The sequence below is a fragment of the Tyto alba genome, unplaced genomic scaffold (genome assembly GCF_018691265.1).
Source record: "Tyto alba isolate M040663 unplaced genomic scaffold, T.alba_DEE_v4.0 Super-Scaffold_8, whole genome shotgun sequence".
NCBI lineage: Eukaryota > Metazoa > Chordata > Aves > Strigiformes > Tytonidae > Tyto > Tyto alba.
In genome coordinates this window covers 23,237,930-23,264,451 of record NW_024881329.1, presented here as the reverse complement: position 1 = coordinate 23,264,451, position 26,522 = coordinate 23,237,930, and the positions used below count along the sequence as shown (strand labels likewise).

Here is a 26,522-nt window from a genome sequence, read left to right as displayed (position 1 = left end):
CATAAAAATTACAAAAACGAGTTGGTGGCGGATCGTTTCTTTGGCGCGGGCGCCTCAGCCCCGAGGGGACCCCCCCCCCCCCCCCCCCCAGCCGTGACCCCCGGGCTGCGGCTTCTCCTTCCCCTCAGCGGCCCCGGGGAGCCGGGCGGGGGTCGGGGCTGCCCAAACCCCCCGTTTCCCCCGAACACCAATGGGCTGTGGGGGGGTCCCGTTATTCGCTTCCCGCCCCCCCCCCGCGCCCGTGAGTGGTTTCGTTCCGCCCCCGCGGGGCTTCCCCACGGGCGGGCGAGTCCAACGGCCTCCGGGGGGGGTGGGGTGGGGGGTGGGAACCAGACTCGGGCCGCACGCGCTGCTCCCGCCACGCGGGAGGGCACCGCCCCTGGGAGGGAGTAGCCTCGTCTGACCTCGCCTCTGGGCGGAGCATTCCACACAGGCCACGCCCCCTCGATGGGTGCTATCCGCTGTTGGCTCCGCCTATGGGCGGGACACTCCACACCGGCTCCGCCCCTCTATAGGATTTAACAGTGGTTGGCTCCGCCCCCTTGATATGGCTCATCGGTGTTTAGCTCCGTCAATGGGCGGGGTTTTCCCATAGGCTCCGCCCCCTTGCGAGAGTTCAATCTCTGGTTGGGTCCGCCTCTGGGCGGGGTCTTCCCATCCCGCCCACCGTGCGGCGGCGGAAGGGGCGTGGCCTGCGACGGAAGGGGCGTGGCCAGCCGCCATGCCGTGCGCCCGTACAGGGGCTCGGCTGTTCTTCGCGGGAGTCCCGCGCCGGCACCGGGTGCGCTCGGGACCCCCCCCCCCCCCCAAACCCCCCCGGGACACCCCCCCCCCCCCGCTCCCCGCGTACCCACCGCGTCCTGACCCCCCGCTAAACACCCCCCACACCCCCCCCCCCCAGGTCTCCGGGCCCGACCCCCAACTCTCCGAGCGCCTCCGCCTCTTCCAGCAGCTCCGGGCGGCGCAGGAGCAGCGCGATGGAGCCGGGACCGGGACCGGGGCCGCGGGGGGCCGCTCCCCGCCCCCCCCGGGGACCCCCATCAGCATCACCCTGCCCGGGGGGCGCCGCCTCCCCGGCCGAGCCCTGCAGACCACCCCCTTCCAGGTGGCCACGCAGCTGGGGTACGCGTGGGCCCGGGCCTCCCCCCACCACGGGGTCCCCAGGGCCCCCACGGTAACACTCGGGGTTCCCACGAGGTTCCACGGGGTCTCTGCTCTGTGCCCACGGTCCCTGGGATGTCCCCACGGTGCCCCCATAGCGTTCCCGCGGGGTCCCCACGATATCCTCACGGGGTCCTCGGGGTCCCCCACGAGGTTCCACAGGGTCCCCAGGGCCCCCACGGGGTCCCACACCGTCCTTGGGATGACCCCCCGTGGTGCCACCACGGTCCCTACAGGGTCCCCGCAAGATCCCCAGGGCCCCCACGGGGTTCCACAGGGACCTCACAGTATCCCGACGGTCCCCACAAGGTCCCTAGGGCCCCCACAGGATTCCACGGGGCCCCCACAGTCCCTCGGCTGTCCCCAGGGTCCCCACGGTGCCCTCACAGTGTCCCCGCGGTGTTCCCACGAGGTCCCCAAGACCTCCGCGTGGTCCCCAGTGTCCTCACGTTCCCCGTGGTGTCCCTACGTGGTCCCCACCATGCCCCCCAGCATCCCTCCAGTGTCCCTGTGGTCTCCCACGGGTGTCCCCACAGGGGGGAGGTGGCACTGGTGGCCCGGGTGAACGGGACCCTCCAGGACCTCGACCGGCCCCTCGAGAGCGACGCCGACCTGGAGCTCCTCGACTTCTCGGTCCCGGAGGGACGCGAGGTGAGTCCCGGTGGGGGGACACGGGGTGGGGGGGCCAGACCCACGTCCCACTCCCCTCGCAGCCCGTGTGTCCCCCCGTGTCCCCCCCACTTTGTGTGGGGGTGTGTGTCCCCCCCAGGCTTTTTGGCGGTCCGGCGCCTGCGTCCTGGGGGCGGTGGCCGAGCAGTTTTACGGGGCCACGCTCTGCAGCGCCCAGGCCACGGAGGACGGCTTCTTCTGTGACATCCACATGGGTGACAGGTAAGGAGGGGGGACACGGAGAGGGGGACACACACACGGCGGGGGTGTCCCCCGTGTCCCCAGCCTGTCCCACCCCCACCCCCAGGACGGTGCAGCGGGCCGAGCTGCCGGCGCTGGAGGAAGCTTGTGCGGCTTTCGCCCGCGCCGGGCACCGCTTCGAGCGCCTCGAGGCCACCCGCCAGCAGCTGGCCGAGCTCTTCAAGGTGACACCCCCCTCCCCGGCGTGTCCCCTCCCCGGCCCAGGATGGGGTAAAAGAGCCCAGTTGGGGGACATCAGGACCCTCCTGGTTGGGGTGATGGGCCTGGGTGATGCTAACGGGGACCAGTGTCACCCTCCCAATCAGTGTGCCCTGCCCCAGCCCCCCCCCAGTGTCACCTGTGTCCCTGCCACCCACCGCGGTTGTCACCCCCCCCCCCCCCCTCCGCCTCGGGGTCACCTGTGTCACTGTTACCCACTTCAGTCCTCCCCCTCCCATGTCCCCCCAGCACGGTGTCACCCACCTCAGCCCTTCCCCACCACCTTAGTGTCACCCCCCCTTGGTGCCACCCACCTCGGTTGTCACACCCCCCCCCCCCTCGGTGTCACCCACCTCAACCCTTCCCTGCCACCTCAGTGTCACCCCCCCACCTTGATGTCCCAACCTCAATGTTCCCTATGCTATTGTCACCCCCCTTGCTGTCCGTGTGTGTCCCCCCCCCAGCACAACCCCTTCCAGCTGCAGCAGATCGAGGAGGAGGTGACGTCCCCTACGGCCACCGTCTATAGGTGAGAGTGGAGGGGGGGGGGCACCCCGGGGGGGGGGGGGGGGGGCTGAGGGGGGACACTCCCCATGTCCATCTGTCCCCACGCCTGTCTTTCTGTCCCTGCAGGTGCGGCCCCCTGCTCCAGCTCTGCCCCGGCCCCCTCCTGCAGCACACGGGGCTGATCGCGGCCCTCCGCGTCCTGACGGTAGGTGGGACGGACAGACAGACACCCAGACACCCCCAGGCATCGGAGCCCCACTGATTTCTTCCCAAATTCCTCCCCCTTCCCCCCCCGCCAGAGCTCGGCGGCGTTTTGGCGGGGGGCCGGGGGCCGCCGGGCGCTGCAGCGCGTCGCCGCCGTCGCCTTCCCCAGCGCCCGCGACCTGGGCGCCTGGCAGCGAGCGCAGGATGAGGCCGCCCTGCGGGATCATCGCCGCATCGGGCGGGTGAGCCCCGCGGTTTTCGGGGGGCAGGGATCACCGGTGACACCCCCCCCCCCCCACAGTAACACCCGTGGCCCCTCCCCAACTCCAGGAGCAGGAGCTTTTCTTCTTCCACAAGCTCAGCCCCGGCAGCTGCTTCTTCCTCCCCCGCGGCGCCCACATCTACAACGCCCTCGTGGAGTTTATCAGGGTACGGCCCCCGCCATGGCCCCCCCGACTGCACCGGCGTGGGGGGAGAAATTGGGGTCTGCCTTTCCCCCCCCCCCCCAATACACCCTGCTGCCCCCCAGCTACCCCAAAGCACCCAGACCCCGTTACACCCACACCTCAACCCTCCCTGTGCCCCCCCAGAGCACCCAGACCCCATAACACCCCCACCCCAAAGCACCCAGACCCCGTTACACCTGCACCCCAGCCCTCCCTGTGCCCCCCCAGAGCACCCAGACCCCATAACACCCACACCCCGAAGCACCCAGACCCCGTTACACCTGCACCCCAACCCTCCCTGTGCCCCCCTGAGCCCCCAGACACCATTACACCTGCACGCCAACCCTCTCTGTGCCCCCCCCAAGCACCCAGACCCCATTACACCCGCACCCCCACCCTCCCTGTGCCCCCCTGAGCACCCAGACCCCATTACACCCGCACCCCAATCCTCCCTGTGCCCTCCCCGAGCACCCAGACCCCGTTACACCCGCACCCCAACCCTCCCCGTGCCCCCCCAAAGCACCCAGACCCCGTTACACCCCCATCCCCAGCTGCACCCTGACCCTCCCTGTGCCCCTCCTTGCACCCCGACCCTGCTGTGCCCCCGCTCCTGCTCTGCACCCCAGCTCCGCTCTACCCTCACCCCTCTGCACCCCAACCCCGTAGCACCCCATAACCTGACACGCGCACCCTCTTCCCCCCCCCAGCTCCATTGTGCCCCCCCCCCCCCCCAAACTGCACCCAGACCGGGCTGCACCCCAAATCCCTGCCCCATCCCTGCATCACCCCATCCCTCCTGCGCCCCAAACCTGGACCCTCCCTGGGCCAGGCACCGCTGGGGTTGGGCTGATGTCCCCGTCCCTGTCCCCGCTGTCCCCCTCAGAGCGAGTACCGGGCGAGGGGCTTCTGCGAGGTGGTGACCCCCAACATGTTCAGCCCCCAGCTCTGGGAGCTCTCGGGGCACTGGCAGCACTACAGCACCCACATGTTCTCCGTCACCGCCGGCACCGAGACCCTCTCCCTCAAACCCATGAACTGCCCGGCCCACTGGTGAGCGTGGGGGAAAAGGCAGGGGGGGGTGGGATGTGACCTGGAAGCCGGGGGGGGACACACAGACACCCGTCTGTCCGGCCGCAGCCTGATGTTCGCCCACCGGCCGCGGTCGTGGCGGGAGCTGCCCTTGCGCCTGGCTGATTTTGGGGTGCTGCATCGCAACGAACCCCCCGGCAGTTTGACGGGGCTGACGCGGGTGCGGCGGTTCCAGCAGGACGACGCTCACATCTTCTGCACGCTGGAGCAGGTCGGTGGGGGGGGGTCCCCCCACCTCCCCACTGTCCCCCCCCCCCCCAATTGTGTGTGTGTCCCCCACGCTGTGTCACACCCCCCCCTCCCCGGCCGTTGACCCTTTGTCCCCAGCTGGAAGGCGAGATCGACGCCTGCTTGGATTTCATCCGGACCGTCTACACGGTGCTGGGCTTCTCCTTCCGCCTGGCGCTGGCCACCCGCCCCCCCGGATTCCTGGGGGACCCCGAGACCTGGGACCGCGCCGAGCAGGTGGGACGGGGACGGGGATGGGGACGGGGGGTCCAGGGCTCTGTCCCCAGGGATGGGGATGGGGACAGGGGGTTCAGAACTGGGTCCCCAGGGTGAAGGGACAGGGATGGGGACAGGGACAGGAGGTCCAGGGCTGTGTTCCCACGGATGGGGACAGGGATGGGGACAGGGGGTCCAGGGATGTGTCCCCAGGGATGGGGACAGGGGGTCCAAGACCGTGTCCCCAGGGATGGGGACAGGGGGTCCAGGGCTGTGTCCCCAGGGACGGGGACAGGGGGTCCAGGGCTGTGTCCCCAGGGATGGGGACAGGGGGTCCAGTCCAGGACTGTGTCCCCAGGGTGAGGGGATGGGGACAGGGGGGTTCAGAACTGTGGCCCCAGGGTGAGGGGACAAGAATGGAGATGGGGACAGGAGGTCCAGGGCCGTGTCCCCAGGGATGGGGACGGGTATGGGGACAGGAGGTCCAGGGCCGTGTCCCCAGGGATGGGGACAGGGATGGGACGCGCCGCAGGGAACAGGGCGGCAAAGCCGGGATGCGATGCCGGGGGCGGCACCCACGGGGTGTCCTCTCCGGTGTCCCCCCCATCGCGTCCCCTGCCCCGTGTCCTTGTGTCACGGCTCCCTCCATCGTGTCCCCTGCGTTGTCCCCTGTGTCACCCCCCCCCCCCCCATCTGTCCCCGCAGCAGTTGGAGCGGAGCCTCCGCACCTTCGGGCAGCCCTGGGAGCTGAGTGCGGGCGACGGCGCCTTTTATGGCCCCAAGGTGAGAGATTTTGGGGGTGGGGGTCCCCAAAGGGTCCAGGTTTGCCCCCCGGGACCTTTGGGGACCACCCCCCCCGCAATTATTCCCGGTAGATCGATATCCGGATCCGGGATGCGCTGGGGAGGCACCATCAGTGCGGCACCATCCAGCTGGATTTTCAGATGCCGGAAAGATTTGGGCTGGAGTACGCCAGGTGGGGGGGGTAGGGGGGGGCAGGATCGGGCCCACGGGGTTGGGGTTTTGGGGATGGGCAGGATTGGGTCCCGAGGATTGGGGTTTGGGGGGGGCAGGATTGGGCCCAAAGGGTTGGGGTTTGGGGGGGGGCAGGATTGGGCCCACAGGGTTGGGGGATCGGGGGAGAAGGATTGGGCCCAAAGGGTTGGGGTTTGGGGGGGGTGGGCAGGATTGGGCCCACAGGGAAGGTAAGGATTGGAGGGTGGGGGCAGGATTAGTGCTGGTGGGGCCGGGCTGAGGGGGGGGGGGGCAGAGTTGAGCTAAGGGGGGGGGTGGGGGTCCCCCTGCACCCCCCCGCCCCCCTCCCTGACCCCTGGTACCCCCCCCCTGCCCCCCCACAGCCCGGCGGGGGGGGCGGCGCGGCCGGTGCTGATCCACCGGGCGGTGCTGGGCTCCGTGGAGCGCATGGTGGCCGTGCTGGCCGAGAGCTGCGGCGGCCGATGGTAAGGGGGGGGGGACTCACACCCGGACACCCACACACCCCCTCCCTTTGGGGACACCCCCTCCTACCACCCCCCCCCCCCAAAAAGAATTCTCCCACTTTGGGGCTGTAAAAAAGGGCCTCCCCCCAACCCCCAGCCTATGGGCACCCCCCTCATCCCCAGCGTCACCCACCCCTGTCCCTGGGTGCTCCCACCTTGGGGAGGGGGCCCCCCCCGCCCACCCCCCCAGGGCCCCCCCCCCCCCGAATCCCTGGAGCACCCTCATTCTTGGGGCACCCCCCGCTTTGGGGACACCCCCTTTTTTGGAGGACCTCCATCGTTGGGACACCCCCAGGGACACTCCCTGATCCCTGGGATGCCCCATCCCCGGGTCACCCCCTTGTGACACCCCCCATGACTCCCCCCCCCCCCCCCCCATGTCACCCCCCCATGACCCCCCCCATGTCCCCCCCAGGCCGCTCTGGCTGTCCCCGCTGCAGGCGATGGTCATCCCGCAGACGCCCGAAGTCGAGGACTACGCCCGGGAGGTGTGTGTGCCCCCCCCGCGTGTGACCCCCCCCTCCCCACCATGTGGTCCCCAAATCCCCCCCTCCTGTCATCCCCCCGAGTCCCCCCCTCATGTCCCCCCCCCCCAGTCCCCCCACATCCTCCCATGTCCCCCCCGTCCCTGCGGCCCCCCCCATCCTTCCTTGTCTTTCTTTGTCCCTTCTGTCCCACCCCAGCCCTCCCTGTCCCCCATGTCCCCCCCCCCCCAGCCCTCCGTCTCCCCCCATGTGTCGTCCCCCCCCCCCAGCCCTCTGTACCCCCCCTGGCCCCCCCCCGGCCCCCCCGCTGATGCTGTGGGGCAGGTTCAGGCGGTGCTGCGTGGGGGGGGCATCGTGGCCGACCTGGACGGGGACGCGGGGGCCACCCTGGCCAGGAAGATCCGCCGGGCCCAGCTCGCCCACTACAACTTCCAGCTGGGTAAGGGGGGGGGACGGGAGCAGGGCGGGGGACACACGGACACGACACCCCAGCCCATAGACCCCCGGGACCCCCCCCACACACATACACCCCCCCCCTCTGCCCTGGGACCAGCTGTGCTGAGTCAGCAGCACCCAACAACACCCCCCACCCCCCCCCAGAACCTGTGAGCGGCTGGGGGGGGGGAAGGAGCGCTGGGACCCCCCCTTGGGAACACCCTGGGGCCACCCTGAGACCCTCTTGGGACCCTCCTGAGACCCCCCAGCACCCCTCCAGACACCCCTTGCCTTGGGACCCCCCCTGGACCGTCCTCTGAGACACCCCCCCCCCTTGGGAACCCCCCCGGGACCCTCCTAAGACCCCCCCAAGTTCCCCCTGGGACCCCACTCTGAGAGCCCTGCCCCTTGGGACCCCCCCTGGGACCCCCCCTGGACCGTCCTCTGAGACCCCCCCCCCCCTTGGGAACCCCCCTGGGACCCTCCTAAGACCCCCCCAAGTTCCCTCTGGAACCCTCCTCTGAGACACCCCCCCCCTTGGGAACCCCCTGGGACCCTCCTAAGACCCCCCCCGCCTCTTGGGAACCCCCCCCGGGACCCTCCTCTGAGACCACCCCACCCCCCCTTGGGAACCCCCTGGGACCCCCCCCAACATCCCCCCAGGACCTTCTGAGACACCCCCCCCCACCTTGGGGACACCCCCAGGGACCCCCCACCCCCTGAGACCCCTATGAGACGACCCCCCCCCCCCCCGGGCGCTCGGGAAGGGGGGGGGGGCCGGGACACAGCCGCCGCTGCGGTTACCCACATGGGTGCACGTGTGGGTGCACGTGTGGGTGCACCCGCGGGCGGACGTGCTTGGCGCGAGCGTGTGGGGGGGGGTGTGCCGGGTGGGTGGGTGCCCCCCCCCCCTCCTCCACCCACCCGTGTCCGTGTCCGTGTGTGTCCCCCCCCCCCGCAGTGGTGGGCCGGCAGGAGCGGGCGCGCGGCACCGTCAGCGTCCGCACGCGGGACAACCGGCTGCTGGGGGAGCGCGACCTGCGGCGGGTGCTGCAGCGGCTGCGGGAGCTGCGGGACGCCCGCGTCCCCGACGCCGAGCAGCGCTTCTGACCCCCCCCCCCCCCAAAAAAAAAAAATTACCTCCCTGTGTGTCTGTTCCCCCCCCCAACTCCAACCCCAATTAAAACGCTGGGAAACAGCAGCGGGTTGAGCTGAGACCGGGGCAGCTCGGTGCATCATTGATGCTGGCAGCACCCCTGGGGGGGGCGGGGGGGGGGGGGCAGGTGTGTTTGTGTTCCCCCCCCCCCCATCTTCCTCTGGGTCCTTTCTGCTTGGGATTTTCCCACCCGGACACCCACGTCCCCCCCCCCTTGGGGGGGGATTGTTGCGCAAAGTCGAGTCACGTCGTCGCCGGTGTTGGGCAATCAAGGGGGGGGGGGGGCTGGTGTGTGTGTGTCCATCCCCCCCCCCGCCGTCCGTTGTCCCCCCCCCACCTCGGCACCTGCCCAAAAGTTTGGGTTGGGCAGGGTATGACTGTGCCATGGTGGGGGGGGGGGGCACACACGTATTTCCCCCACCTCCACATCTTGGGGTGAAGGGAGGTGACCGAGGCCGTGCCACCGCTGCCCCACTCGCGACGTCGCCCACTCGGGGAGGGGGGACACACACGACACACCAGCTAAACCCCCCCCACCCCGGAGGGGTTCTCCATGGGTGGTCCGTGCCCCCCCCCCATCGTTACTCTGGCCCCTGTCAGCACTTGTTTGGGGGGGGGGGTGGGTGACTCACTGGGTGGGTCAAGCCCCAAAACTGGGCAAAAACCACAAAAATCCGGCTGCTTTCGCTTATCCTGACGTGGGGGGGGGGAGGAACATTAGGGCCACCAGGGAGGGGGGGCCACCACCAGGGTGGGGACAAGGCCACCTTCCGTGTCCCTGAGCCCCCCCCGCCGCCCCCCCGGGGCTGGTTGGGCCGGTTGGGGTTGGGACTGTGGCCCTGTTTGGGGGTGCAGGATGTGGCCCAGCCCCCCCCGGGGGGTGTGTGTGTGTGTGTGTGTGTGTGTATCCCCCCACTGTATGTGTGTGTGTCCCCCCCCCCGATGTGTGTGTGTGTGGCCCCCCCGGCCCCTACCGCGACGTCAGGCTGGTGACTCAGCCCCGCCGCAGGATTCGGCCCCGCGCCCTCCCCGGCTCCTTCATAAGGCGGCGGAGCCGGCGGCGGCCCCACAGCACCCGACGCCATGGCTGCCTTCAGCCTCCTCCTCCTCCTCCTCCTCGGTGCCGCCGGTGAGTCCTGCGGCTCCCACCGACGCTTGGGTGTCGTGTCCCCCCCCCCCCCCCGCATGGTGGGGTGTCCCCCCTCCCCACCCCGGGCCACCTCGGTCCCCCCGCGGCCACCTGGTTCCCCTCCTCGGCCACCTGGGTCCCCAATTTGACACCTGGGGCCCGTCCCATCCATCCCGTGTCCCGTCCCGTCCCCCCCCCGCCATTATGGGGCCCCAGGTAAGGGGGACTGTTGGGGGGGTTCCCCCGCTGACCCCCTGTGTCCCCCGCCGGTGACAGTGGTGGCCCTGGAGGGACCCCAGCACGTGGCACAGGAGAGCCTGGTCCTGCAGCACCCCGACATCGAGCAGCATGAGGGTAGGGATGAGGGGGACGCTGGGGGGGGAGCGGGGTTTGGGGACATGGGGACACATCCACACCCTGGGATGGGGGGGGGGGGGACACCCAGGGGTGGGGGGACATGGGAACAGGCAGGATCAGGGGACACCCAGGGTTAGGGACGTGGATGTGGGAGGACAGGGGGTGTTGGGGATGGGGGGCATGAGGACAGGGATGGGGGAGACACCCAGAAATGGGGGGGACATGGGGACAGTCAAGGTTGGGGACGGGGTGACGTGGGGACGTGGTGATGGGGGGGGCGGGGGGAGATGTCAAGGGAGACACCTTGGGATGGGGGGACATGATTTGGGGGGGACACAAGGTGGGGGTGACATGGGGGATAGCGAAGGTTGGGGTGGGGACACTACACCGGGGGGGGTCGGGGCACAGGGAACAAACAGTTATGGGGGGGGGGGGGGGTCGCATAGGGACGAGTGTCACCTGGGGCCGTGGCAGTTGGGGACACGCATTGCCCCCCCCCCCTTTTCAGTGCGTCAGGAGGAGCAGGACCCCCCGCTGCCCCCCGACGTCCTGGCAGCGCTGGCGGGTGTCCCGGCCTCCCCCAGCCACCCCCCGCCCCGCTCCAACACCCTGGACGGCTTCCCCCCGCCCTGGCCCGTGGCCGCCGCTGTCACCCGTCACTGCCGCCACCCGCCGCCGCCCCCCCCGACCCCCCAGCTGCCCCCCAGCTCCTTCGCCCACCTCCGGCGACAAGCGGCCGCCCTCGACGCCCTCCGGTCCCGCCTCGGCGCCTGCTGCCACCGCGCCCCCCCGCTGCCCTGCGCCCGCCGAGCCGTGAGTGCCGGGGGGGGGGGGGACGGACACACACCCGGGGACAGCGGGGGGGGGTCGGGGGGAGCGGGTGGGTCTCACCTCTCCGCTCCCCCGCAGTGGACGGAGGTGCTGGACGGCTTTTGCGCCGATGAATTTGGGGTGAAAACGCGGCAGTTCCACTGCTGCCGGCAGCGCGGCGAGGCGCGGCACCGCTGCTTCAAGGAGGCGGCCGCCGCCGCGCCCCCCGCCCCCCCCCCCGCCGCCGTTGCCCCCCCCCCCCGCCGCCGAACCGCCCTTCCCGCCCGGCGAACCCACCGCCGCCAACATGGACAATATTTGCGGGTTACGGGGGCTGCGGCCCGGCCCCCCCGGCCCCTCCGGCCCCTCCGGCCCCCGCGTCCGCCTCCGCCTGCGCCTGGAGCGCGACTACGGCCGGTGCTGCCGCAACAGGAGCCTGGCCTGCGCCCACGAGGCCGTGAGTGCCGCGGGGGGGGGGACACGGGGGGGGGGGGACACGGGGGGGGGGGGACACGGGGGGACACACACACACACCCCCCCGGGTGTTTGGGAGGGGACCCGGGTATCCAGGAAGGGACTCGGGCGTTTGGAGATCAGGGAGGGGACCCGAGCATCCGGGGTGGGGACCCAGGCATGTGGGGAGGGGACCCGGGTATCCGGGGAGGGGACCTCGGTGTCCCCGGGATGACCCCCCGGTGCCCGGAGAGTGACCCAGGGGTCCGGGAGCTGGGGAGGGACCTGGGTGACAAGGGGGGGGACACCCAAGTGACAAGGAGGGATCCAGGGGGGGGGACCCAGGTTGCCTGGGAAGGGACCCAGGTGACAAGGGGGGACCCAGGGGTTTGGGGAGGGACCCAGGTGACAAGGGGGGACTCAGGGGTTTGGGGAGGGACCCAGGTGACAAGGGGGGGGGACCCGAGTGACAAGGAGGGATCCAGGGGGGGGACCCAGGTTGCCTGGGAAGGGACCCTGGTGACAAGGGGGGACCCAGGGGTTTGGGGAGGGACCCGAGTGACAAGAAGGGACCCAGTGGGCTGGGGAGGGGCCCGGGTGACAAGAAGGGACCCAGTGGGCTGGGAAGGGACCCTGGTGACAAGGGGGGACTCAGGGGTTTGGGGAGGGACCTGAATGACGGGCAGCGGCCCAGAAGTTTGGGGGCTGGGGGGGGTGACACCCAGGTTGTTTGGGAAGGGACCCAGGTGACAAGTGGGGACCCATTGGGGTCCAGGGAGGGACCTGAATGACGGGGGGGGGGGGGGGGGGACGGACCCAGGTGACCTGGAGAGGGAGCCGGGTGACAAGGTTGGGGGACTCCAACCGCTCCCCCCCCGGCAGTGGCAGAAGGGGCTGCAGCGGTTCTGCCGGGAGGAGGCGGCGGTGAAGACGAGGCAGCACCGGTGCTGCCAGCACGGGGGGGGCCGCGCCCGCAGCCGCTGCTTCGCCGCCGCCGCCCCCCACCCTGCCTACGACCGGGAGCTGCACAACGTCAGCCTGGCCCGGCCGAGCCCCGCGCTGCTCCGCACCCTCTGCGGGCCCACCCGCCTGCTCACCAAGAGGTGGGTGCCCTCCCCCCCCCCCCCCCCCAAAAAAAAGGGACCCCAGCACCCCCACCCCATCTCAAAGGGGACCCAGGCATCCGGGACCAACCGTCAGGGTGGAGACTCAGATATACGGCCCCTCTCCCCCCCCTCAAATCTCAGAGGGGGCCCATGCATGCCACCCCCTCCCCGTGTCCCCCCCCTCACCCACGGGTGACCCACCCCTCCGTGTCCGTGTCACCCAGGCGGCCGGTGCCGGAGCTGCTGGGGGCCGTGACGGCCGCGTGCTGCCCACTGCCCCCCGAGGAACAAAGCGCCTGCACCCAGGACCAAGTGAGTGAACTTTTTTGGAGGGAGGGGGGGGTCCAAAGGCTTTTCCCCCCCAAGCCACCCTGACCCCCCCCCCCCCCCCCCAATTTCTCACAGCTGTCCCAGGGCATCGCCACCCTCTGTGATACCCAGCGGGACACCTGGCGCGACCCCCAAGGCTGCTGCTCGCGGGGGGGCCCCGAGCGGCGTCGCTGCTTCGACACCAAGTACCTGGCCCAGGTGACCCTGGGGGCTGCCGTGGCCCCCCAGGACTAACAACCCCCGCCGGGGTGAGGAGGGGGGGGGGCAATAAAGGTGCTGGGGTGTCACCTCTGAGTGCCTCAGTGTCTCTGTTCTGTGTGTGTGTGCAGGGGGGTCCCCCGTGCCTCAGTTTCCCCATAGGGTGAGTTTATCCTCTCCCTGTGGCTCAGTTTCCTCATAGTGGGGGGGCTCCCCCTCCCTGCCTCAGTTTCCCCATAGTGTGTGTGTGCGGGGGGGGAGCCCTCCCTATGCCTCAGTTTCCCCACTGTGCGTGTGTGGGAGCCCTCCCTGTGCCTCAGTTTCCCCACAGCAAGTGGGGCCACACCCCCACCAGTCCCTGTTTTCCCAGGGGGTGTGTGGGGACACACATGCCTCAGTTTCCTCCACAGCTAGTGGGGTTCCCCCCCCCCCCAGTGCCTCAGTTTCCCCCATAGTGTGGGGACACCCCCTCCCCCGGGCGTGGCGGGGGCGGCGCGTTTCGGGGTGTGGGGTTGGGTGTTGGGGTGTTTGTGTGTCGGGGTGTGTCAGGGCCTGGGTGTGACACGCCAGGGTTGTCTAGTGGGGTGTACCCCGGGGTGGGTGGGTGGCCACACATCCTGGGGTGTCCCTGTGTCGTCCCCCCCCAGTGTCACTGTCTCCCGTGTCCCCCACACCGCCACGGTCCTGGAGCCTCCCCGTGTCCCTACAAACCCCAGGGTGCCCCCCCATGGCCCCCGAGATCGTGAGTGGGGAAACTGAGTCACAACAGGGGGGACACCAACCAGAGTGGGCTGCCCTGCTCTCATGGCTGCGCCCCCCCCTTTTGAACCTCCAGTTCTACCCCCCCCCTCCCTTTGCACCCCCTTTTTTTAACCCCCATTTTTGCAGCCTCCTGTTTCTTACTCCTCCTTTTGCACCCCTATTTTTATACCCCCCCCTTTATATGCCTGTTTTGCACCCTGATTAACCCTTATTTTCACACACACCCCCCCTTCACACTCTTTCTGCTCCCCCCCCCCAAGCAGCACCAGGATGCAGGGTCACCCCATTCTCCCCCCCACCCCGTGCCTCAGTTTCCCCTCCAACAGCTCAGGCTCCCTGAGGGATCCTGAGGAGTTCGGGCGGGGGGGTGGGGGTGGTGTTGTTGAGAGTCCCTGGCAAAGGATGCTGCTCCACGGGGGGGGGGAGGGGGGGGCGGGGCCTCCTCTTCTACACCATGTCTGCCCCCAGCTGCTCCAGCCATCTACTGCCAGCCGTCCGTCTGTCCAGCCAGCCCTCCACAGCATCACAGACTGGTTTGGGAGGGACATTTAAAGCCCCCACCCCCAGTGGCACCCCCTGCCCCGGGCAGGGCCCCCTTCCCCCAGCCCAGGGGGCTCCCAGCCCCGTCCAACCTGGCCTTGAACCCTTCCAGGGAGGGGGCAGCCACAGCTGCTCTGGGCACCCGGGGCCAACACCTCACCGCCCGCACAGGGAACAATTTCTGCCTTAGAGCTAATCTGAATCTCCCCTCTGTCAGTTTAAACCTGTCTCCCCTTGTCCCCCCTCCCTTTCCTGCCCCCCCTTTAAGCCCTGGGAGGCCGCTCGAAGGGCTCCCCGGAGCCTTCTCTTCTCCAGGCTGAACCCCCCCAACTCTCTCAGCCCGGCCCCCCAGGGGAGCTGCTCCAGCCCCCCCAGCATCTCCGTGGCCTCCTCTGGCCCCGCTCGAGCAGCTCCGTGTCCTTCTGCTGTTGGGGGCCCCCGAGCTGGCCCCAGCACTGCAGGGGGGTCTCCCCAGAGCGGAGCAGAGGGGGAGAATCCCCTCCCTGGTCCTGCTGCCCCCCCTGCTCTGGCTGCAGCCCAGGGCACGGGTGGGTTCTGGGCTGCCAGCGCACGGGGCTGGCTCACGGGCAGTTTTCCCCCCACCAACCCCCCCAGTCCCTCTCCTTGGGGCTGCTCTCCAGCCACTCCTCGCCCAGCCTGGGTTTGTGCTGGGGATTGCCCCGACCCACAGGCAGGCCCTTGCCCTTGGCCTTGCTGAACCCCATGAGGTTTGCTCGGTCCCCCCTCTCCAGCCTGCCCGGGTCCCTCGGGGTGACATCCCTGCCCTCAGCATGTCGATCAAAGTATCGGCATATCTAGAGCAGTACACGATTAGAGGCATTCAATTTTTTCACATTAAACCCCTGGTTTCTGTTTCATCAACATTTCCTCACAGGTTAAAGAGCACCAGCGAGAGCTGCAAGCGTGCACAAGCAGCTTCCTCGTGGAACACCTCAGATATTCCTCCCTGAGCTCCCTTCCTTGCAGGATATTCCCACCCTCTTGAGGCTTCCCAGCATGAAACAGGACTCAGCTGGGGCTCCGGAGCATCGGGAAGTAAATCCCAACGTGCAGAGAGCGTGACGTTACAGTGGCAACAGATCCTATGCTGCATGTGGGGATGGTTTTGCTCCTGGCCTGAATACAAGGAAGGATTTAGTTTGTCTCAAAACCAAAACTAAAACTCAACTTCAGAACTGCTGCCAAACCACCCTTCTCTCACAGAGAATCAGAGCGGTAAAAGCAAACTGATTTGTATGTATTTTATCCAAAATTTATTGACAGAAAGATGGGTGGGGCTACAGGGACAGTACGAAAGTCACATTCGTGGTTGGCCTTCCGGGGACGCAGCTCCACGGTGGCAGCCCCTGCTCTGTGCGGCCGTCTGTCCGAGTAGTCGCAGCCATCCCCTACTCCCTCCGCTTAATGCTGCTTTCGTCTGAAAGAGCAGCCTGAAGAAGAAAAAAACAAACAAACAAAAAAAAAAACGGCAAGGCAGTCAGAAACACTGCGGCCTCTTTAAGCCCGGTCCCTACAGGGATTTCCTTGCCTCACCAGCCCAAATTCAGCAGTTTTGCCATGTTTTAGGAGAAAAGCACCACCACGGTTCTGAAAACGCCCCATACCGAGTAGTTTTTGGAAGCTGCCAGCCCAGGTGACCCCCGAAGAAGCAAAGGGGGGACCGTTACCCACCTTCTGTCAGCCTCGCCTTGCCCCCCGTGGGCTGGCACAACACGGTCGAGCAGCCCACGCACAAAACGACGGTCTGAGCGTGGCTAAACACCGTAGTGATCTTGTAACAACCTGCCGGGAAAGGGAGAGCTGTGAGGGGAGCGGGAAGGACAGCGGGGGCCGGGGTGTCGCCTCCCCCCGCCCCCGGGGGCCGCCCGCCGCCCTACCCGGGCACTTGACGTCCATGAAGTAGGAGTTGGGGCTCTGCACCAGCCGCTTCTTCTTGTGCTTCCTCTTCTCCTCCTCAGGGGAAGGGTGCAGCAAGTCCTTGGCCAGCTGCGGGGACAAGCGCGGTTAGAGCGCCCGCCCGCCGCCATCTTGGCGCCTCCGCCACGGGAGATGGCGGCGGCGCCGGCTCACCGCCCCCCCCCCCAACCCCGCCGCCGCCACAACCGGGCCTGTCCGCGCGCCTCCCCACCCCGCCGCCCTCCCGTGACCGCGGCGCGGGGCCCCGCCGGGGAGCGGGGGGAACCGCGTCCCGGGCCCGGGGCCGCACTCACGGGCATGGCGGCGTGCGGGCAGCCGCGACCGAAAAGGGGCCAGGCCGGAAGCGGGCGCCGCTATATCCGCTGCGGGGTTCCCCGCACGGGCGGAAGTGAGGCGCGGGCGCTGGGCGGCGCCATGTTGGGAAGGGCGCTGGGCGACGCCGTCTTGGGAAGGGCGCGGTGTGGGCGGCCATGTTGGGAAGGTCGCCAGTCTCGGCAGCCATCTTGGGAGGGGCGCTTGAAGGCGGGGATGGGGTGGGGGGTGTGACGTTAGCTGGCCTCCCGCGGTGGCGTCACGGAGGTGGGGGTGGGTGACGTCATGGCGGCGGGGCATGGCTCGGGCCGAGTCCCCGCCCGACAAGGGGGGGGGGCGGGCCGGGGCCGGGGCCGGGCCGGGGCTCCCGGTGGCGGCGGCGGGCGGGGGCCATGGCCAAGGCCTACGACCACCTCTTCAAGCTGCTGCTGATCGGGGACAGCGGCGTGGGCAAGACCTGCCTCATCATCCGCTTCGCCGAGGACAACTTCACCAGCACCTACATCTCCACCATCGGTACGTCACCGGGACCCCCCCCAACCCCACCGCCACCTCCCCCGGGGACCCCCGGCCCCTTCCCCTCCCGCTGCGGCCCCGCCGCTCACCCCGGGGCCGCTCCCGTCGCTCGCCGCTCTTCTCCTTCCCGCCGCCTGCCCGCAGCCCGGTACCGGCGGGAGGCCGGGAACGCCGCCGGGGCAGCCCCGTGTGCCCCGTCCCCACCGGGGAACGGCGGGGGGCTGAGCCGTTTCCAGGGGGGCTGCGCCACGAAGGACGCCGGCGTGGCACGGTGTGCGGCTCCCCTGCCACCCACCCGGCACCCCGGTGCCCGCTGCCCCGTCTTCTTTCTCCTCTTCCAAGTTTCCACCGCACTTGTAAAACCATTTCCTGAGCCTGGAGCAGCCGCCCCGGCACGGCCCGTGCCATAAACTCCCAGTACGGACACGCCAGCTGCCAACTGGGCCACGCTGTGCCCCACCATCATCCTCCCAGCCTGGCGCTCCAGCCCTTCCTCCTCCGCTTCAGTCCCCGAAACGGGGTGTCCCGCATGTCCTGAAACGGGGCTGAGCAGGGACATGGGAGTTTTTGGGGGGGATTTACCAGCTTTTGGGGCTGATGGATTTGATGGGGGGGGTTCCCAGCTCCATCCCGGCGCAGGCAGCACCGCAGGCGGCCGTGTGGGGTGATGCCATCCCGCAGGAATGCGACGTCCGGCGGGCTGGGGGACGCCGGTGACCCTTTCCCACCCACCACGGACAGTGCCAGGCCTGGACTTTGCCTCCCCCCACTCTCCCGGGATGCCAGATGGTTAACTGGGAAACTGGAGGCTGGGACTGGGAGTGGAGCTGTTTATGGCCCCCGTTTTTCTCCTCCCATCCCAGGGATCGACTTCAAAATCCGGACAGTGGACATCGATGGGAAGAAGATTAAGCTGCAGGTCTGGTAAGTAGTGTGTGTGGGGGGGGTGTGGAAGTGGGGACCCCCCCCCACTGCTCCCCACCAAACTGCCCTCACCCCTCTCGTCTCTGCCTCTCCCCCAGGGACACGGCAGGACAAGAGCGCTTCAAAACCATCACGACAGCCTATTACCGTGGAGCTGTGGTACGGAGGGGGGGTGCAGACAGCCCCCAGAGAGGTTGGGGCAGCTTTGGAGGGGGGGACACCACAGATTCCTGGGGACAAGTCATTGTGTCCCCCCCCCCAAGCTGGGTCAGAGGATCCCTGCCCTACTGACCGCACCATCCTGGCAGGGCATCATCCTGGTGTACGACATCACTGACGAGAAATCGTTTGAGAATATCCAAAACTGGATGAAAAGCATCAAGGAGGTGGGGGTGCATGCTGGGGCAGGGGACACAGTGGGGGGGGCGGGGCCCGAGGGTGGGGAGGGGTCCTGCCCATCCTCTCCTGCCCGCAGAATGCCTCGGCTGGGGTCGAGCGTCTCCTCATCGGCAACAAGTGCGACATGGAGAGCAAGCGGAAAGTGAAGCGGGATGAGGCTGAGAAGGTAGGGAGGGGGGCACTGTGGGGCTGTGGGGGGGGCACCGTGGGACTCCCCCCGCCCCCAGCAGCCAGGTCAAAGTGGGGATCCCCTTGTCCCACAGCTGGCGAAGGAGCACGGGATCCGCTTCTTTGAGACCAGCGCTAAGTCCAGCGTGAATGTGGAGGAGGTGAGAGGGGGTCCTAGATGCGGGGGGGGGGGTGGTGGTGGGGGAGGCTGTGCACCCCCAGACGGGAGCATTATGGGGGGGTGTCCCCATCCCCGGGAGGTGCCCCAGCTGACCGTCCCCTCTCCCCAGGCCTTCAGCACGCTGGCACGGGACATCCTGCAAAAATCCTCCCGGAAATCAGTGAGTGGGGCTGGGGGGGCCGGGCGAGGGACACCACCCCCCCTGCTCTGCCCCCCTCCTGACCCCCTCCCCTCCCTTTTCCAGGCCCCCAGCAGCAGCAGGCCCCTGCTGGAACCCGGCCCCCCGAGGAAGGCAGGGGGTAAATGCTCCCTGGTGTAGGACCGCCGGGCCCCCCCCCCCCCGACGTCACTGCTCCCCCCGCCTGCCCCGGGGCAGCGTGGGCGCCTCTCCGGGGAGGGGGGGGGGGGGCCTCCGGGCCGGGAGGGGGGGAGGGCTGACCCCCCCCCGGTCCGCACTTTGTGCCATAAAGCCCAGCTTGTGCCTTGCCCCGTCTTCGGTGTCTCTGTTGGGGGGGCGGTGGGGCCTGGGGGGGGGGGGGAACCGGGGACGGGGCGGGGAGGGGGCGGGAGCGCCCGGGGCGCCGCCGCCGTGCTAAGCCACGCCCCTTCGGTGAAAACCACGCCCCCTTCGCGGTAAAAATCACGGCCCCTTCGCTCAGAGTCACGCCCCCTCGCGGAGAAGCCACGCCCATTACGTGAAAACACGCCCTCTACTCTCGAAGCCACGCCCCCTTTCGGCGAAAACACGCCCCCCTTCCCCCCTCAACGCCTTCGCTCAAGCCCCGCCTCCGCACAAAAGCCCCGCCCCTCGCTCTCCCCGCCCTTCCCGCCGTCCCCCGCTTCTCCCAGCGGCCCTCGCGCCCGAAGATGGCGGCGCTGGCAGAGAAGCGGAGCCGGGCTCGGTAGTTCGTTCGCGCTGATGGGGCCCCGCGGCCCGGCCGGGTCGCGCCCCTGCGCTCTCTGCCTCGTCCTGGGAGCCTTATTGTGCGGCCTGCGGTGAGCGGGAGGCTGGCGGGCGAATAGCGGCCGGGGAAGCACGGGCCGGGCAGGCCAGGCCCCGAGCGCGGCCTTCACGGCGTCTCTGCTCTCTCCACAGGCCGACGGCGGCGATGGCGGCGAGCGACGAGAGGCGCTCGGGTGAGTTGGGGGGGGGCCGGGAGCCCGGGCTGAGCCCGGGGGGGTTTTCCCCGTTGGGTTCATGCTTAACGGGTGCGCTTCCCGCAGCGAGCCCGGTGGCGGTCACACCGTGCTGGCGGGTGGAGGATTTCGTGGTGGCCCAGGAGTGCGCCCGCTGCTCCAGCTTCCAGGCGGTGAGTACGGGCTGCGCTCGCCCCCTCAGCCGTGCTGTCCGGGGCTGGTGGTGTTGGGGGGTCACATCCTGCCCCGCCACGGCTTCTCATGGTCCCCGCTCGGTTGTAGAAGACAATACCAGAGTGCAACCCTACTGGCTTCATTGAGACGATCAACTGTGCCACCTCCAAGAGGGATGAGTTCAAGAGGTGGGTGCAGGCCCTGGACGCAGGGGACGGGGCAGCTTTTAGCCCTGGGGGAGTCGCAGAGGGCGACGGGGTGGAATTTGGGGGTGAGGCTGTTCCCTACGGGGTTCCTAACTTTCCTCGTGGGCGCAGCTGTCGCTCCGCAGTGATGGAAGCGCACGTTTTCTGGAGGTTTGTGGGCACCATGATGTGCGTCGCCGCCATCTTCGCGGTGCTGGTGGTGTGTCGCCAGCGTGTGCTGGACAGGAAGGCCCTGGAGAAGGTTCGCAAGCAAATCGAGTCCATTTAGCAGAGCCCGGCTGCCCTGGAACAGAGGACTCTACTCGCCCACTGCTCCCAACCGGGTGGGAGGAGGAACAGGGACCTGGGGAAGGCCCTGCCCTGATTTGTGAACATGAAATCCTGCTGGGAGCTGCCTCGGATGCTACTGGGTTGTCCCGTGGGGCCGGTTGAGGGGTGCCCTGCCCGCGCGGGAGGCCCTCAGGGAGCGCGGTGTATAATAAATCCTGATCGTTGTCACCAGAGCGACACTGGCATTTGGCCCCGGGAGGACAGCAGCGACGCTGGCTCCGCTCCCCCCTCAGAGGACTGGGGGGGGTGGGGTGTCACTGTCCTGCACTCAGCGCCGACCCTTTAACAAGCATTGGGGTGCAAACCGGTTGCAGGTTTATTTATCAGTGCTCAGAGCTGCTGGGACTGGAGGAGGCAGGGCACACCCAGCACCCCCTGCTCAGGCTGGGTGTTCCCTCACTGCTGCCCACCCTCCTCCAGGGCAGCTCCCAGGACCCCAGAGCAGGAGCTGCTCTCTCCTGCTTGTCACATCTCGTCCCCATGTCCCTGTTTTGTTGTCTCCGGGGGGTTCTGGCTTGAGGCGTTGGGGGATCTCCCATCCCCGTGCCCCGCCTCATCTCCATCCTCCGCGGCAGCCGCAGGTCCTGGCTCTTCCACCTGCAGCCACCCCGGCACAGGGAATGTGGCTTCTCCACCCGGTCCCAGCGTCTCCCTCCGGGTCAGGATGTGCCTGGAAATCACTGTGGGAACACGGAACGCCGGGGGGAGGGAGCTGCAGCTGGGCAGTCCCCTTGGGACTCCTGCAGCCCACCCGTTACCTCCGGTGGGTCTGTCGCCATCCTGGCTGTCCCCCAGGCCCCGGCGGAAGGGGCTGTAGCTGGGGAAGAGGATGAGTCCCAGAGAGAGGAGCAGGATCTGACAGGGAGGGACAGGAACCATGTGTCCCCAAGCAGTGGTGGGGGACACCAGCGTGTGCTGGGGGTTGCCGGTGTGTGCCCTACCAGGATGCAGGTGCTGGTCTGGGCAGCCTTGTTGGACGTCTGCTTGATCAGCGCCTGCAGCTGCCGCAGCAGGGACCTGCGGGACGAGGGGTCAGCAAAAGCGCCTGTCCTGGTGTCCCTGTACCCCCCCCACCCACTGGCACCCCATGTCCCCCTCCGGCGCCCTGTCGCATGCTCACCCGTTGTGCTTCTCCAGCTCCTGGACTTTCCTCCTCAGCTCCTGGTTCAGGGCTGAGCACGCAGCCACCCTGCCCGGGCAGAGATGGGGACGGCTGAGGGGATGTGTTGGCAGGTTGGGGACACGTCGGGACCCAGGGGACATGCTGGGACACAGGGGACGTGGCAGGACACGGTGCCACCGGCACCCACCTGCTCTCCAGCCCATCCAGATACTCCTTCTTCCTCCGCCGGCTGTCCTGGGCTGACTGCTTGTTCCGGATCTTCCTCCTCACCTTTTTCAGGATCCGCTCCTCAGCCTGGGGTCGAGGCGGGGTGAAGGGGTGAACCCTGCCCCATGCCACCCTCCAGCCCCTCTTCAGCCCCCCCCCCCCCCCCCACATACCTGGGTGAGGGGCAGAGTGCCGGGCAGCGTCACCCCCTCCTGCGCCAGCAGCCGCTTCTCCTCCTCCGTCAGGCGCAGGTGCTGAGATGGGACACAGGCGCGCGCGGGGATGGGCTGGGGGTGCCCGGCAGCGTGGGGACACCCCCGGGGGGAGGTTTTGGGGACTCACCGTGGGGCTGGGTGCTGGCAGGGGCGCGGCAGGCAGCTCATTGATGATGCAGGAGCCGGGGAGCAGTGGGGGGCACAGCCAGTCATCTGCAACAGGGAGGGGGAAGAGCCAGCTGTGTCCTGCCTGCCCTTAACCCCGGAGCAGCGGGAAGGATGCGGCCCCCCCCCGGGGTTGAATGTCGTTTGCGGGGGAGGGGGGGGATCAAGCCCACTAACCCCCCAGCTGGATGGAGATGACACCACTGTGCAAGGCGGGGCTGAGGTCGCAGACCACCTCGTAGAGGGTGGCGGGGGGCTCGTTGCGAGTGGGGGGCTCCGGGCTGGCGTCCTGGGGGGTCACCGGCAGCCGCACCAGCTCCTCGGCTTTACTCCCCTGTGGCCGGAGAGATGGGGGGTGGGGAGAGACAGACATGTGGACCCCAAAGGGTCCTGTGATTCCCCCCTCAGGGTCCTGGTGTCCCTCGGGGGTGTCCCTGCTCCCCCTTCGACACCGACTCACGCCATCGTCGGGGAGCGTCCAGCCCTCGAAGGCCGACTCCGAGGGGACCGAGCCGGGGAAGGGGCAGAGCCCGTCCTGCGGCTCCGGGAACTCCGGTGCCTCCAGCTCCATCGGTTCCGGGGGGGGGGGGGGGCGGTCGCCCCCGTGGGATGCGTGGAAACTCTCCCGGCTCTGTGCTCCCACTTTGGTTCCTCGGTTGCGCAACCGCCTCCGCCCGCTCCCGGGGCCGCGCAACCAGGATCTCCGGTATCCTGGGCAAACCCAGCCAAGTCCCACCCTCCGCAGCCTTACACCGGTAAAAGGGGCCGGGCTTCTCGGACGCTCCCTCCGTCTCGACCGGGGCGGGGCACAGAGAGAAAACCGGGCTGGGAGTTGAGGCCGCCCCGGTCCCGCGTCCCGGAGGCACCGGGGAGCAGCAGCGGGGGGAACCGGGACCCGGGGGCGGGTCGCTGCAGCCGACGGTGGCTCCAGACTCGGGCCGGTGTGTGTGTGTGTGTGTGTCCCCTCCACTACCGGGGGCGGGGAGCGGGACCCCGGCCCCGACCCGCCCCGGTGGAACCGGGACACGTGTGCGCGCCGCTGCGCGTTCCCGGGACAGCGGCACCGCGCCCGCTCTTCTCGTTTCCTATTGGCTGCGACGCTCGTCACTCAGCGGCGCCGTCGGGGTTTTCCGCGTCGCTATTGGCTGCGGCGCGCCGTGGCGGCGCCGCCCTGTGGATCGCCGAGGACGCGCGGGTACGCGGTGACGAGCGGTGAGTGCGGGGAGGGGGAGACGGACACCGGGACCGAGTTCTGATCCCGGTCCGCTATTACCGGAGCTCAGCCCCGTTTCCCCGGGCCACCCACCCCCCCTCCCCCGCCCCGGGGATCCCTATCCCAACCCGCCGCGGCGCTCCGGGAACTGCGGGCCCCGGGACGGGGAGGGATCTGTGAGTCACCGGGGCCGGGAGGCGGCACCGATCGCTCTGACGGTCCCGTCCCGCCGTAGCTCCGGGGATGAGAAACACGGTGGAAACGGCGGCGGCGGTGGGTCGGAGCTTCCCCCGCGGTGGGCGCTGAGCTCCCGCATCGGAACCCGAGCGGGATGGCGGCGGGAACCGGGGCCGGGGCGGAGGAGCTGGCCTGGAGTCCCGGGACGGCGCCGCGACCCCCGCCGGGCCTGGAGGCGAAACTGGGCTCGCTGGTGCTGCTGCTGCTGCTGCCCCTCGGCTGCGGCCTCGCCCCGCTCTGCTGCTTCCGCCAGCCCCCGAGCTCCGCCGGTACACACCGGGGGGGCCTGGGGGGGGGGCCGGGGAGTTTGGGGGTCTCAGGGCTCTTCGGGGGATTGAGGGTCTGGGGGATCCTGGCAAGGCTTGGGGTGTCCCGTGGGGTTCCAGAGGGGTTCAGGGGAGTGTCTGGGATGTTCTAAGGAGTCTGGAGGGGTGTCCAGGGATCTCATGGGTCCATGGGGTTCAGGGCGTTGTGGGGGGATCCCGGGGGCTCAGGGGGTCGGGGGGGGGGGGGGCGTCTGAGGATGTCTGAGGTGTCCTGGGGAGTCTGGGAGGTTCTGGGGGAGTTGGGGGTCTCTGAGGTGTCCCAGGGAGTCTGGGGGGTGTCTGGGGGTCTTGGAGGTTTGTGGATGTCCTGGAGGGTTGGTGGGGGTCCAAGAGGTCTGGGGCATTCTGAGGGGCTCAGTGTGTCTGGGGTGTCCTGGGGATTCTTGGGGGAGTCTCAGGGACTGGGGGGGTCCTGAGTGCCCGAGGGGTTTCAGGGGGTCTGGGGGGTCTCAGGGTCCAGAGGATCCCAAGGAATCTGGGGGGGTCCTGGATAGGCTGGAGACAGCACTGTCACCCAGGGCAGGGCTGACCCCAGGGGGACCTGCTGGATCCTGGGGTGTGGGGCTGGGCTGGGGGGCTCAGCGGGGGGCTCAGCCCCCCCCCCACCCCCGCAGATGCCCGCAGCCCGGTGCTCAGCCTGGTGAGCTGCTTCGCCGGCGGCGTCTTCCTGGCCACCTGCCTGCTCGACCTCCTGCCCGACTACCTGGCCAGCATCAGCGCGGCGCTGGAGGGGCTGCGCATCACGGTGAGAGCCCAGGGACCCCCTCCCTGGGGGGCCTGTCCCCCTGTCTGGGGGAACCCCAGCTCTGCCCTGGGGGTTTCCTGGTGACCCTGTCCCCTGGGATCGGGGTGAGCTGTGTGGGGACAGCGGACAGGGGGATGGTGGGGAGGGGGACAGTTGGGGCAAGACATCAGGGATGGGACAGCGGGAATGGGATGGTGGGGAGGGGGACAGCGGGGATGGGACAGTGTGTGGGGGGACAGCAGGAAGGGGATGGTGGGGCCGGGCGGGAGGCCCTCGTGTCCCGCCGTGACTCATGGAAAGATCCTCCCTCTGCCCACGGCTTCCCGGCAGCCACCACCTCCAGTTTCCCTCCCCAGGGCCGGGTGCAGGCCAAGCCGGGTGCAGGCAGGTGCTGAGCGTCCTCCCCCCACCCCCCCACCCCGCTTTTCCCCCCCTACCATTTTCCCAGCTTCAGTTCCCCTTGCCGGAGTTCATCCTGGCCATGGGCTTCTTCCTGGTCCTGGTGCTGGAGCAGGTCGCGTTGGCGCAGCGGGAGCCGTCGTCCGTCCCGGAGGAGACGCGGGCTCTGCTTCCCACCGGCTCCATCCAAACCCCTTTGCCCCAGTCGCCCGTCCCCAGCGCCCGGGGTGCCATCCGCGCCGGGTTACTGGTGCTGGCGCTGGCGCTGCACGCCGTGCTGGAAGGGCTGGCGTTGGGCTTGCAAGAAGCCGAGGGGGCCGTGCTGAGGGTCTGCCTGGCCCTGCTGCTGCACAAATGCGCCGTGGCCTTCAGCCTCGCGCTGAAGCTGCTGCGGGGCCGCCTGCGCCCGCCGGCGGTGGTCGCCTGCTTGGTGCTCTTCGCCATGATGTCGCCTTTAGGCGTGGGGTTGGGGACGGCGGTGGCGGCGGGCGCTGGGCCGCGGCAGCGGTTGTGCCGGGGGGTGTTGGAGGGGTTGGCGGCCGGGACCTTCCTCTACATCACTTTCCTGGAGATTTTGCCTCAGGAGCTGGGGGTTCCCCAGCATCGCGTCCCCAAGGTCATCTTGCTCCTCGCCGGCTTCGCTCTCGTCACCGCCATCCTCTTCATCAAGATCTGAGACGCTTCCTCTGCGGGGTGGGGGGGGAGACACCACCCCCCCCCCCCTTCCCCATACAGAACCAAGAAGGGGGTTCCCCTCTGCACCCCCTCCTCTGTGCAAGTGCCAAAGTGCCCTCCAGGGGCTGTTCCTGCCCCCCACCCCCCGTGCACCCTGGGTGGGGGGGCCTTCTTGTGGAGACCCCCCCCCCCCCAGGGTGAGGCTCAGCTCCGTGCCTCAGTTTCCCCATCTGCACAGGGGGAACGGTGCTGTCCCCGCCCCCCGCGGGACTCCAAGATGGGGGGGTGGGGTGGTGAGTGTGTATGTGTGTGTGTATGTGTCGTGTCCCCCCCCTCACACCCACAAGTGCCCTTACAGCGGGGGGGGGGGGGGGCGTGTTGGGGTGCACAGCCCCGGCCCCCCCCAGGACAGGGAAAGGTGTTGGATGAAGCAAATAAAGGACTGAACCAGACAGTGCTGCCTCTGCCTGGGGTGGGATGGGCGGGGGGGGGGGACACCACAATATTGGGGAGGGGGATGACAGTGCCCCCCCACTCCCTCGGGGTCTATATGGGCTGGGGGGTTCAAGCCCCCCCAGTTTTGAGGGGGAATGGGGGGTCTGCTCTGTTCCCAGTTGTGGTGGGAGGGGCTGTGACCCAATATTGCCACGCCCCCCTCCCTCCCCCCGTCTCCAGCTCCAACCATTACCCCCG

The 26,522-nt window shown here is 69.1% G+C and overlaps 7 protein-coding genes across 11 annotated transcripts; 5 read left to right on the top strand and 2 right to left on the bottom strand.

Moving 5' to 3' along the window:
• Positions 1 to 241: 241 nt before the first annotated feature.
• On the top strand, positions 242 to 8,613 carry TARS2 (threonyl-tRNA synthetase 2, mitochondrial). Of its 2 annotated transcripts, XM_042784564.1 has the most exons (18): positions 245 to 781; positions 902 to 1,122; positions 1,698 to 1,812; positions 1,931 to 2,052; positions 2,138 to 2,255; positions 2,754 to 2,818; positions 2,923 to 3,001; positions 3,096 to 3,242; positions 3,331 to 3,429; positions 4,330 to 4,496; positions 4,584 to 4,746; positions 4,863 to 5,000; positions 5,685 to 5,762; positions 5,855 to 5,955; positions 6,338 to 6,439; positions 6,894 to 6,966; positions 7,288 to 7,402; positions 8,360 to 8,613. In XM_042784564.1, the coding sequence occupies exons 1-18, from the start codon at positions 722 to 724 to the stop codon at positions 8,506 to 8,508; spliced, it is 2,112 nt and encodes a 703-aa protein (XP_042640498.1). In that variant the 5' UTR covers positions 245 to 721; the 3' UTR covers positions 8,509 to 8,613. The 2 variants fall into 2 exon arrangements, with proteins under 2 accessions (XP_042640499.1, XP_042640498.1); XM_042784565.1 differs by lacking the exon at positions 3,331 to 3,429 and having other exon boundaries at positions 242 to 781.
• A 264-nt stretch (positions 8,614 to 8,877) lies between these two features.
• Positions 8,878 to 13,030, top strand: ECM1 (extracellular matrix protein 1). Its single transcript, XM_042784571.1, is given in 8 exon segments — positions 8,878 to 9,683; positions 9,960 to 10,037; positions 10,549 to 10,853; positions 10,950 to 11,104; positions 11,106 to 11,307; positions 12,186 to 12,406; positions 12,634 to 12,721; positions 12,815 to 13,030. Coding segments are annotated over 8 exon segments (1,254 nt in total). The 5' UTR covers positions 8,878 to 9,637; the 3' UTR covers positions 12,974 to 13,030.
• A 2,460-nt stretch (positions 13,031 to 15,490) lies between these two features.
• On the bottom strand, positions 15,491 to 16,572 carry RPS27 (ribosomal protein S27). The gene is made up of 4 exons (XM_042784601.1): positions 16,471 to 16,572; positions 16,138 to 16,246; positions 15,932 to 16,042; positions 15,491 to 15,690 (listed from the first exon to the last, which is right to left on the bottom strand). Exons 1-4 carry the CDS (start codon positions 16,474 to 16,476, stop codon positions 15,662 to 15,664), a joined length of 255 nt encoding a protein of 84 aa, XP_042640535.1. The 5' UTR covers positions 16,477 to 16,572; the 3' UTR covers positions 15,491 to 15,661.
• Positions 16,573 to 16,832: 260 nt separating this feature from the next.
• RAB13 (RAB13, member RAS oncogene family) lies at positions 16,833 to 19,163 on the top strand. Of its 2 annotated transcripts, XM_032987243.2 has the most exons (8): positions 16,833 to 17,005; positions 17,869 to 17,929; positions 18,028 to 18,088; positions 18,238 to 18,315; positions 18,405 to 18,494; positions 18,592 to 18,657; positions 18,787 to 18,837; positions 18,922 to 19,163. In XM_032987243.2, exons 1-8 carry the CDS (start codon positions 16,882 to 16,884, stop codon positions 18,994 to 18,996), a joined length of 606 nt encoding a protein of 201 aa, XP_032843134.2. In that variant the 5' UTR covers positions 16,833 to 16,881; the 3' UTR covers positions 18,997 to 19,163. The 2 variants fall into 2 exon arrangements, with proteins under 2 accessions (XP_032843134.2, XP_042640525.1); XM_042784591.1 differs by lacking the exon at positions 18,238 to 18,315.
• Positions 19,164 to 19,496: 333 nt separating this feature from the next.
• On the top strand, positions 19,497 to 20,692 carry JTB (jumping translocation breakpoint). Its single transcript, XM_042784592.1, has 5 exons — positions 19,497 to 19,673; positions 19,774 to 19,814; positions 19,902 to 19,987; positions 20,097 to 20,176; positions 20,306 to 20,692. The coding sequence occupies exons 1-5, from the start codon at positions 19,597 to 19,599 to the stop codon at positions 20,460 to 20,462; spliced, it is 441 nt and encodes a 146-aa protein (XP_042640526.1). The 5' UTR covers positions 19,497 to 19,596; the 3' UTR covers positions 20,463 to 20,692.
• A 124-nt stretch (positions 20,693 to 20,816) lies between these two features.
• Positions 20,817 to 22,889, bottom strand: CREB3L4 (cAMP responsive element binding protein 3 like 4). 2 transcript variants are annotated; one of them, XM_042784581.1, is made up of 9 exons: positions 22,695 to 22,889; positions 22,412 to 22,568; positions 22,197 to 22,282; positions 22,028 to 22,108; positions 21,835 to 21,941; positions 21,645 to 21,737; positions 21,466 to 21,541; positions 21,283 to 21,379; positions 20,817 to 21,204 (listed from the first exon to the last, which is right to left on the bottom strand). In XM_042784581.1, exons 1-9 carry the CDS (start codon positions 22,803 to 22,805, stop codon positions 20,990 to 20,992), a joined length of 1,023 nt encoding a protein of 340 aa, XP_042640515.1. In that variant the 5' UTR covers positions 22,806 to 22,889; the 3' UTR covers positions 20,817 to 20,989. The 2 variants fall into 2 exon arrangements, with proteins under 2 accessions (XP_042640515.1, XP_042640516.1); XM_042784582.1 differs by having other exon boundaries at positions 21,645 to 21,713.
• A 141-nt stretch (positions 22,890 to 23,030) lies between these two features.
• On the top strand, positions 23,031 to 26,281 carry SLC39A1 (solute carrier family 39 member 1). Of its 2 annotated transcripts, none has more exons than XM_042784588.1 (4): positions 23,031 to 23,429; positions 23,683 to 23,953; positions 24,625 to 24,755; positions 25,204 to 26,281. In XM_042784588.1, exons 2-4 carry the CDS (start codon positions 23,779 to 23,781, stop codon positions 25,828 to 25,830), a joined length of 933 nt encoding a protein of 310 aa, XP_042640522.1. In that variant the 5' UTR covers positions 23,031 to 23,429; positions 23,683 to 23,778; the 3' UTR covers positions 25,831 to 26,281. The 2 variants fall into 2 exon arrangements, with proteins under 2 accessions (XP_042640522.1, XP_042640521.1); XM_042784587.1 differs by having other exon boundaries at positions 23,032 to 23,446.
• The last annotated feature ends 241 nt before the right edge of the window (positions 26,282 to 26,522 follow it).

What these genes read in the sequence shown, in the direction of transcription:
- SLC39A1 (XM_042784588.1), top strand. Translation starts at nt 23,779, where the DNA reads ATGGCGGCGGGAACCGGGGCCGGGGCGGAGGAGCTGGCCTGGAGTCCC. An exon ending in CCAGCCCCCGAGCTCCGCCG is followed by an intron (nt 23,954 to 24,624) that starts GTACACACCGGG and finishes CCACCCCCGCAG; the next exon opens with ATGCCCGCAGCCCGGTGCTC. An exon ending in TGGAGGGGCTGCGCATCACG is followed by an intron (nt 24,756 to 25,203) that starts GTGAGAGCCCAG and finishes CCATTTTCCCAG; the next exon opens with CTTCAGTTCCCCTTGCCGGA.
- RAB13 (XM_032987243.2), top strand. Translation starts at nt 16,882, where the DNA reads ATGGCCAAGGCCTACGACCACCTCTTCAAGCTGCTGCTGATCGGGGAC. An exon ending in AAGATTAAGCTGCAGGTCTG is followed by an intron (nt 17,930 to 18,027) that starts GTAAGTAGTGTG and finishes CCTCTCCCCCAG; the next exon opens with GGACACGGCAGGACAAGAGC. An exon ending in CCAGCGTGAATGTGGAGGAG is followed by an intron (nt 18,658 to 18,786) that starts GTGAGAGGGGGT and finishes CCCTCTCCCCAG; the next exon opens with GCCTTCAGCACGCTGGCACG.
- CREB3L4 (XM_042784581.1), bottom strand. Translation starts at nt 22,805, where the DNA reads ATGGAGCTGGAGGCACCGGAGTTCCCGGAGCCGCAGGACGGGCTCTGC. An exon ending in GGACGCTCCCCGACGATGGC is followed by an intron (nt 22,569 to 22,694) that starts GTGAGTCGGTGT and finishes CTCCGGCCACAG; the next exon opens with GGGAGTAAAGCCGAGGAGCT. An exon ending in TGGCGACAGACCCACCGGAG is followed by an intron (nt 21,205 to 21,282) that starts GTAACGGGTGGG and finishes GTGTTCCCACAG; the next exon opens with TGATTTCCAGGCACATCCTG.
- JTB (XM_042784592.1), top strand. Translation starts at nt 19,597, where the DNA reads ATGGGGCCCCGCGGCCCGGCCGGGTCGCGCCCCTGCGCTCTCTGCCTC. An exon ending in GAGCGACGAGAGGCGCTCGG is followed by an intron (nt 19,815 to 19,901) that starts GTGAGTTGGGGG and finishes CGCTTCCCGCAG; the next exon opens with CGAGCCCGGTGGCGGTCACA. An exon ending in AAGAGGGATGAGTTCAAGAG is followed by an intron (nt 20,177 to 20,305) that starts GTGGGTGCAGGC and finishes TCGTGGGCGCAG; the next exon opens with CTGTCGCTCCGCAGTGATGG.
- RPS27 (XM_042784601.1), bottom strand. An exon ending in CATGGACGTCAAGTGCCCGG is followed by an intron (nt 16,043 to 16,137) that starts GTAGGGCGGCGG and finishes CTTTCCCGGCAG; the next exon opens with GTTGTTACAAGATCACTACG. An exon ending in CAAGGCGAGGCTGACAGAAG is followed by an intron (nt 15,691 to 15,931) that starts GTGGGTAACGGT and finishes TTTCTTCTTCAG; the next exon opens with GCTGCTCTTTCAGACGAAAG.
- TARS2 (XM_042784564.1), top strand. Translation starts at nt 722, where the DNA reads ATGCCGTGCGCCCGTACAGGGGCTCGGCTGTTCTTCGCGGGAGTCCCG. An exon ending in CCCTCGTGGAGTTTATCAGG is followed by an intron (nt 3,430 to 4,329) that starts GTACGGCCCCCG and finishes TGTCCCCCTCAG; the next exon opens with AGCGAGTACCGGGCGAGGGG. An exon ending in CCTGGGACCGCGCCGAGCAG is followed by an intron (nt 5,001 to 5,684) that starts GTGGGACGGGGA and finishes CTGTCCCCGCAG; the next exon opens with CAGTTGGAGCGGAGCCTCCG.